A 9,596-nucleotide genomic window follows, 5' to 3' on the forward strand; every position below is an offset into this window, starting at 1 on the left:
AGTACCCTTCAATATGAAGAAAAAAACCATTCAAGCTCTTCTGTTCGCCAGAAGACTGTTTTTCCTGCCCCTTTAAGGATTGTAAAAGCTGGAGCACATCCCAGCGCAAGAAGATAGGCTTTAGCATTTCATCCTGTCTTCCACACATCTACTGCCATTTCTTTCCTTAAACACTGAACTGGACACCAAAGAGAAATTCTTATTCACCCCATTCAACATTACTGAGTTCAAACCTTCATTTGTGGTTTTAAAGCAGTTTCAAAGCCACAGCATCTGCAGAGTTGACCACTAAGTGCTTTCGTGAATAAAATCTGCTAGTAATCAAAATGAGAGTCTTTGCTCCCCCTTTCTATTGTTTAACTGATAGTCCCAGCCCCCCGCCACCAAATCTGAGGCTGTGGGCTGCAAAAACAAGACATCAATAGCACAATTCTTTTTATGAACCATGAGTGAAAAATATGTTAGCACTTACATACAGTGGGATGGCGCATAAGATGGCGACCTCTTTCTTTTCACCACCACACGCCTTTCATGAGATTTCCTGTTTCTCCACGAAAACACATAATCCTTTCCAGTCTGTATGCAAATCTAATCAAAAGCATCTTGCCCAAAAAAAGTCTCAAATTACTATTCATGAGCACTTTTTTTTTATCAGTTCTAATCACTGCCTTGTTTACTTGATTTCTCTACTTGTGTTAGTCATTTCTGCAACATGCAGGCGTTTTCGCCTCAGCTGTATTACTTACAAAACTCAGTTAAACAGATTTCCTTTAACTCATTTCATTAGCCTACATTTTCCCTTAATATTTATCTGCTCCAAGCACACAGAGTAACTTAAGCAGCCTCAACACAACTAGGGTACATGTTTCAGATAATTATTCCACAAGAGGCACAGATATTCCTGGCAACATTTACTACAGTGGGCTGGAACCGGGCACAGGGAGCAAGGGAGTGGCAACCCATTAAGAGATAACAATCATGAGCAGTTATGATGATTCAGAGATGACATGGCTCATTTTGATGAAACACACATGCATCAAATGTACCCACTATTTGTTAAGCCAACAACGTTACAACCCAACTGTGACCAACACCCTTAGCAGCAAATGAGTGTATTTTCATCTTTAAAAAAAAAGGCCACATGTTATGGTCAATATTAGGCAGAAGGCAATAAAGTTCTCATGAAAAGACTAGCAGAGTGCTATTTCATTTTACATGTTACCTGCACGATGTGGAGGCTGGGTAGAAGCTTCTCAAGGATATTAACTGGTGTTTACAGAGGCTAGTAGTGCTGAATGTGTGCTATCACCACCACTCACCCACAGGCAAGAAAGTACTGATGTGGTTTTCTTTGGCTCCTGGCACCATGGGCCTGAGACAGCTAAAAGGGCTGCTAGCTAGCTAACCAAGCTATCTAGCTAATGGCAGCTACAGTTGACAGCAGTCTACTTCAGTAACAAGTAAAGCTATCTGTCCATCGGGAAACTTCATTCAATGGTTTGATGTTGAGCAATGACTATGTGATGCAACAACCTTTTCAATGAGTAACAAGTAATAACAAATAGATTGGATTCGTCATGACCTGCCCAACCCTGTCATGGTACCATAAATCTAAGTTTGTCGCCAGCAGTAAGCCGCTAAACAACCTGACCTCCTGGTTGAAAATGATTTAATTCACTGCCCCTCTTATCTCAGTCGATACAAGCACATGACCAATCCTGACACAACAATTCTTCTTATTATCTGCGTATTATCTGTACACAGAGATTCATACACGGGACAACTGGTAGCTCCATGAAGGACAAAAATAAGGATGGAAGGAAAGAGCTCTTTCCATGTTTTTGTTTTGAGGTATTGTTCACCTTGAAAAGTGATCCAGAGGGTTAAACCACAGCTTTAACGTACACAAAAGCAATTCATTAGCACTTCAAGTCACAGCACTCTGGTTTGAACTCCAATGAAAGGGCATTTCTTAAAGACAACCCCATATTGATGCATTTATCGGTCAACCTCAGAAACCAAGCTAGAAAAGGAACAGATGTCGCAGCTGACGGACTCTGTGATCTTCTGTCGTCTCTAGAGCCACTACTCTGTGTCACCTCGGTGTTATTTTCGTGGCATATCTAATTGTTTAAACCGTTCCTTGGGATGAACATTTTCAGTTTTAACAGTGAGGACATTTCAAAAAGAATGAAACTGAAATTATAAAAGGAATGCGCCAGGGAAATCCAAACCTCGCCAACTCCACCAAACCCAGCCTCTCATCAGAGATTAAATTGTTTTGCTCTTCTGAAACAAAGAGGGAAGATGTTTTTACTTCAATCCCCTGGGGGACCATAATGCACTTCTGAGCTGGGCAGAGGGCCTGTGACGTGATTGGAGGCACAGATGGTTTGGGATACATGACTCTGAATGCTGAAAGCCATTTAGGATGCATGTCATTTCACAATGACTCCTCCCTTACCTCTTATCCTTACTTCACTTTTGGTGTCTAAAGGATAATGCCCTAGTCTTCCTAGTAAAGGCAACCATTACTGGGTTCATTTGTCAGAAGCTGTTGTTAAAAACCAGCATCACTCAGCCTCATTTGTTAACGTGTCGAAAGCCTCGATGATAGGTATTCAAAGGAGAATTCAGAAGTGACGGTAAATATATTTTCCAATCCATGACCACAATTCTCAAGCAATCAATCTAATAGCCAGTACAAACATGGACCCATCAGCACTGTGAATACATTTGGCCAAACCCCAAAAAAAGACTGTAAACCAGCAGATCACGTCTTGATTTTTTTTCCCCCCTGAATCAAAAATGGCCTGGCTCAAGTCCTCTCTCAGCTCCTGTAAAACTCAGTCATCTCACACGCAGAGGCTTTTCATTGGGATTACCGTTGGCCAAGCGAGCGCTTGGCTGGGCCCTGAGTAGTGCCCAGGAAAAACACTTGACATGATTGAAAAAGCAGAGACCGGCCAGAACATCCCCACAAGTTGGAGTGCTTGGACGTAGATTTATCTGCCTCGCCATCTCGTCTTCCATGTTAAGAACCCCATGTGACATGCAACGAGAATTTGATTATAGGGTGAAAGGTGAGATAAGATCACCTCAGCTCACAGCAAGGCCACATCAAGACAAATGGAGAAAAACAAATTTGTGTACATCCCGGGCCGTCTTTTCCAGACAACTCCAAACCAGAATGATCAGCGCAGCGCTCCTCCACTTCAATCTTTCTCTTGCCTTAACCTTCTGCTCATAACTCTCCCCTAATCCCTGAGGGAAGAGACCGCGAGCACACGACTCTTGACCCCGAGAGACGACGCCGTTTGATGAATGAGCAGGGAAGGTCAGACCTCTGATTGGTATTCAACCTCCTCCATCTGAGGGCGCTGAACCAAAACGCCAGCATGTGTCCCCCAGAGTGCAAATTACCATGGTGACTTTGATAGATACACAGCGTCGGCGAATACTGAACTTTCACTGAGGGGATGGACTGCGAGCGTGGGCCGGAGCAGGCAAGGCAGCACCACAGGTAATATGTCACCAAAGGGCTTTTTTGAAAACCTCACTGTGTCACGGTCACATGTACAGACGAGGCTGATGGATGAATCGCCGCTGGGTGCTTTTACAGGGATACTTGGCGAGGTGTGATGGAACTGGAGACGGCACACGGAGCTCATTTCTCCCACCACTCCATGTTTCTCCAATGCCTCCTCCTTCGCACACTCCGTCTTGCTCACACATAACACACACAGGGGTCACCGATGGTGCTGAAAAGTAAAGTGGGGGGATCTTTGACCTTTAAGGGGTGTCTGGAGACGCATACCAGGCAGCAACTGACTGAGCTGTGCACGAATAAGGGAGGCGACCTGTTTACTGTCTATTCATTCTTTTAACCCACAGAGAAATCTACCACATACCTTACATATCAGTAGTTTTCACCCTGTGATTTAATGCTTGATAATAGAAGACTAATTAACATCAATTTGACAGAACTGTTGCAGGAGCCAAAACCCCTTATGCCCGTATACAGTATTCAGACTCGATGAAGAACTACCTGTCCAACTCCTCTTTTTTATAAGAAGACCAGCTGTGGTGCAGTACAATTACATGAAGGGCAATTATTCTTACAAGCACAGATGTATGGCAGACACACTTACCTAAAAAAAATGAACAGCGTATTCTTCTTTTTTGTGTAAGTGGAACACAGAGTTGTGCAGAGAAAGAGAGATGTAAAAGTATGGAATCTTTAGCAAGAAAAATGGCAAAAAAAAAACAACATCATTTTAGGTCAGAAAAATATATATCTTGTGGCAATGGTTAGTCGATCAACAGAAAAGTAGTCTCCAACTATTCTAATGCCAAATATTCTCTGATTGTAGTTTCTCCAATGTCAAGATTTGCTGCTTTTCTCTGCATGTCTTTGCCCATTTGAAGACATCCCCTTGGACACTGGAGTGGACTTACTGTTTTCTAACACTTGTACGTTTTTCTATTTTCTCACCTCCTGGGATATTACCAGCAAAGTTTCTTATTTTGATTCATTAATCAAAGCCCTGTCTTGTCCACCTTTCCCTTTACCTCCACAGTGCATCACTGTCCATCAGGGCAGCACAGGTTTTCACCCACAGCGTGACTGCGTTGACATGTTTGTTCAGCTGTTTGCGAAATGAAACTCCCGGTTTAAATTAGCTTGAATTCCCTCGGGTGCAGGGCATTGTTATAACAGGCACGAGTGCTTCATCAACACAAAGAGCATCTGAACCACCTCATGTGCGCAGCATGGGATGGACCGAGGCTGCTCTCAGCTCCCAACGTGTTGAACTTCACCTCTCTGGCTGTTAGTTAGACACTGACCATGTGGCGCGCGCTTTGTTTGCCAATAACAGGCAATGGAATTATAATTAGATAATAAATACATCAGGGTTTTTTATCACCTTGCAAAGTGCCCTCAATGAATATTACAGGCGCGTAGGGGACGATTAAGAGCAATAAAGGGATATGAACTCAATAAGCAGCAAAAGCGCAGTACAACTTATTCACCGCTGCAGGCATATTTTGGTAGTATAACTACAATTGCACCGTTCAGGTGTTAGCACACTCCCCTTTCGTCTCCCTGTCTGTCTGCCTCTGACTACAGCTGGGAAATAAGCAGTGATTTATTACAGGCTACGGACAAAAGCCCATGCAAACACGCGGGCAGGCGCAACGACCCGTCCCCCCTCCGCTTCCGTGCGGAGGTAACAAGAGGAGATGACAAGTGGAGGAGCGGAGGGAGATGTTGTTGGCAGCGGCGCTGGGCGAAACCTACCTGTCATCGTAGCAGAAATCTGCGTCCAGCGTGTTCAGATAGAGACCCACAGCCACGGCGGTGCACACCAGCTCCGTGATCATCTCTCAAAACCAAAGTGGCAGAGGAGCTGGGCTAGAAATGACTGGAATCAGGTCCCCGCTCTGTCAAGTCTCTGTTATTGTGCTCTTAATTCAGCCGCTCGGCAGCACAGCTCTCCAGACAACGCAGGGCATTTCCCATGGCATGCAAAGTGTGTCAAAGTTTGCCATATTCCCTCTAACCCATTGTGTTGAGAGACGGGATAGGGGTGTTGGGAGGTGAAGCTATCGCCGGGTCCGGCTCGCAGCTGTGCGCATTTCTGTGCTGCGGTGTCCTCAGTGTGCGCATCTCTCCGCCTTGGCACTGGAGAAAGCAGAGCAGGGAGACGCATGTGGTTTTCACGGAGGCTGGGCATGCGCACTGGGCTCTGCACGGGAGGGAAAAAAGGTGGAGTGCTGGAGACAAGTAATTGTGTTTTTATGTATAACTGATGGACCAGAATAAGAATCAGTCGAGTACAGGAAGGCAAGCATCAACGTTTATATGTGACGTCCAGCGTTCAAAGCATTTTATGCTGATTTAACAGCTGCTGACTGACTCAGCTGGAGGAGTAAATGAGAGTAAACAATGTAGTTCATGTAACTTCGCGCTGTTTTATTTAATTAAATGAGTCTAGGTCTGATAAATAAATAAATAAATAAATAAATAAATAAATAAATAAATAAATATTTTTACGTCAACATAAATTGAAAGTAACCCTAAAAATCTGCTGAAGTGACCTTTTTCAGTAAAAATAAAGAGTAAAAATGCATAAAACAGAACTGAAAGTCGGTTATAAACATGATCTGTAGGACTTTATGGAAGATGCAATTTTGACCATAGTAGAAAAAGAGTTCCTTAATAGGACCCCTGTCTCATAGACAGTCAACTATTGTACATTTTACTGTAACATACAGATATATCACAGTAGTCTGATGGGTATTCTACTGTAAAATCACAGATCGACACAGTAATTGTACAACATATCACACTGATTTGATGGTATAACAGACTGTGAAGTCACAGTTTACAGCTGTCATTTTCCTATAATTTACAGTAAAAAAAAATGTCACAGTGACTTGCTTCTTGAAAGTACAGCAACTAGTAACCGGTAATTTACTGTAATCTTACGCTTTAAGCTTGATATTTAAAGCGGAGGAGTCCTGCTGACCTGCTGAGATGGAGCTGCAGCTGTTGGTGTCATATGATCTCATTCTAACTTCAATCAATGTAATTAAAAATATTGATTCATTTGCTATACACCAACCCCCCACCGTCTCTATGGTGAGGCTAAACTGGGACAGTAGGCGTGATTGATTAACTGGTGTACCTCACCTTAGGTGAGGATGCACATGAGCGTCAGTTTGGAAACATGCAGCCTGGTCCCGCTGACTTCCAGCTGGACCAACGCCTGTTTCTCAGTCGGGGCTCCGAGCAAAGAAATCCAGAGCAGAGCAGCGGAGAAAGAAAAACAGATGGTTGGAGAGGGATGTATAGAGTATGAGGGTGTCAGCTGGTGATGGGTGAGACAGTGGATGAAGAGTCATTTGTAACAGTGGCATCCTGTGACCCTGGTGCTGAACAAGGCTTGACCGTGACCTCAAGGAACCTGCTGAACTGTTTAAAAAGTCAGACTGCTGTGTTTTTGTGGCTGTGACTCATGTTTAAGTGCTTCCTCTTCCACAGCATTCATCAGTGTCATTGGGTACCAAGTCTGTGTTTGGCTTGTGGGATGACTCTTTATATGTAAGACATCCTTAAAATATGGCCTTCTTGTCATTATCACAACATGCACCCAAACAAACCCGCGCTTACGTGCAAACACAAAGCCTACAAGATGCACACTGCACCCTCACTCTGCCCCATGAGGGCAAGGGCTGCTCTGTCTTGGTGTCGTCACAAGTAATTAAGAGATTAGCTAAGAGGGGAAATATTCCTGTGGAGAGTGTAAACAGGCCCAGGGCAAAACAAACACATTACAGGAGAAGGAGTGTTTACTCCCTCTGACTGATTACCTGCAACGTCCTCACGTGGTGGAGCGTAATGAATATACTGCTTGCTCTTTAGGTGTAAACAGGCAACAAACCTAAATAAAAACAGCATTTTTTGGTTTTAGGTGCAAGTCTAAAAGGGGCAGCTGGGGATTGTGGTAAATGGATGATGAGGAATTAATCAGCATGCGTGCAGTGTTTGCTCTATTTATCCCTACATTTTAAAAATAAAGTCTAAATATTTGTCATATTTGATGAATGTATTTTTCTCCTTTCAGTGCCTATTTGGTTTCTTCTGTTTTAGGAAGTTGCAATCATTTGTGGAGCTTATAATTTGAAGCGCATGGAGTTTCTCATTTAAACCACATTTTTTTCTGCTCATGGACAAAGCAACGCTTGCATATTTCACTTGACAAAGGTCCAAACTCTTCCTTGTTGAGACCTTCAGCGTGGCCCTAAGTGCTTTAAATGAGTATTTGCAGCTGGTTAGCTTAGCTCAGCACAAACACTGGAAACAGGGAGAAATGGCCAGCTCAGTCCAAATAAAACAAAATCTGCTCACTAGCACCTCTAAAGCTCACTATTTAACACATTTGTTTCATGTTTATTTTATTTAATCCGTACTAAACCTAAGTGTAAAACAAAAAGACCTCAGGAGCAAGTAAAAACTGCAGCTTTTCACAACAAGCTAGCTGTGTACTTGATTCAAGTCTTTAAGCCAAGCTAAGCTAACTGATAGCTGTAGCCATATATATACGTATATATTTCATCTGAAGCTGAATTCAGAGATTAAGGGAAGTACATTTTTGTCATTTGGATGAATTTAACTGCTGGCCAGCTTTTTGAGTGTTGATTTTTGTCCAAGTAGCTAATGTCTCATCTGTAGATGTTATCTGTGAGTTAGCAATTAGCCATCACCGATCATGTCAATCAGAACTCACCAGAAACTCATCATCCTGCGATATGCTGGATTTTTTTCTCCGTATAAATGTGTTACCTGAAGAGCATTATTTTGTATGTATTGTGCATGGGTTTCTTCAAGAGACAAAAGGTAAAACTGACCAACAGAACAATCTTTTCTAACAAAGTCGACTTCCATCGACGCTGTTATTGAGAGATTTCCGCTCCCCTTTAAGCCACACAAAGCGAGTAATGGTAATTTCCCTGTGCTACATACTCCAGAACCACTGCCTCTTCACCCCAGCAGATAAACATCATACAGGAAACAGATAATCACAGCTGGAGGGACCGGGCCGGGCCCTGCCCTCATGGAAATAGTACACTTGTGGTATTAATATCAACACTGAAGCCCGGCAAACTGAAATCAAGCGATATCACACCCCAAATCAAATCCACCCCGGATTGTGTCACCTCCTCATTCAGGAAGATGAGAAATATAACTTTGTCTGGAAAAAATGGTTGTTTGGGTTTGGTGCTGGATGGAGACGGATAAGTTAATGAGTGTTTGTTATTTTACGCTTACAGTTAAACCACACCAATGAGGATCCGTAATACGGCTTGAATCGCGGTTAAAGGGGTCAGTGGATTTTATTCTTCCAGAAAGGAAAACACAGATTGTGAGAATAGAATAAAGCAAAAAGGGATAAATACACAAACACCATATTATAACCGTAAAATGCAGCAGCTCATGATGCCCTTTACTATTATCATTACAGTGTACAATAAATTTGATGTGTTTTGGAGCGTGAAGCTGCCCTGTCTGGGAATACAATGGGAGGGATGCTAAACCTGACTGGTTAGATTACCTTAGAGGCTTTTCTACTGACAGTATACGCTTCCTGAGTACTGCACTGCTGTACAATAAATCCAATTTATACAACTCAACCTCAGTAAAGTCTTTAAACCAGACAGTAAAGGACGGTACAAGCACTGAGTGGTTTATTCTACGTGACAGGACAAACCTGTGCTCCACTTGGAATATAAGTATTTTACAGCCTGAAATCACAGCTTATTGAAGACATTTACAGAGTCAGGAATTATAATCTTCAATTTATTAGATTTAAGTATAATATGAGCAGTTTGGTGTTTTAATCATGTGACATGTTAAAACAGGGGGAATAAATCAATGCCATTTGTTTTGCAATGACATGAGAGATTGAAGCCGTAGATTTGGAGAACTGCTTCCTACAAGCCACATATAACAATGTGTTTTCTATGACTTGGCAGATGTTTTAGAGTGATCTAATTTGAGATCAATCTGGGTAGCATTGTAATAGAATGGG

The 9,596-nt window shown here is 42.7% G+C and overlaps 1 protein-coding gene across 1 annotated transcript in view; it reads right to left on the minus strand.

The window, feature by feature from the left end:
- Positions 1–5,688, minus strand: part of tmtc2a (transmembrane O-mannosyltransferase targeting cadherins 2a) — a 57,306-nt gene extending 51,618 nt beyond the window's left edge. Inside the window, exon 1 of the mRNA XM_070992528.1 lies at positions 5,303–5,688. Coding sequence (XP_070848629.1) covers positions 5,303–5,385 — 83 coding nt within the window. The 5' untranslated portion in view covers positions 5,386–5,688. The remainder of the gene's footprint in view (positions 1–5,302) is intronic.
- Positions 5,689–9,596: the final 3,908 nt, after the last annotated feature.

Source organism: Chaetodon trifascialis, chromosome 22 (assembly GCF_039877785.1).
Source record: "Chaetodon trifascialis isolate fChaTrf1 chromosome 22, fChaTrf1.hap1, whole genome shotgun sequence".
In the NCBI taxonomy this organism is placed as follows: Eukaryota; Metazoa; Chordata; class Actinopteri; order Chaetodontiformes; family Chaetodontidae; genus Chaetodon; species Chaetodon trifascialis.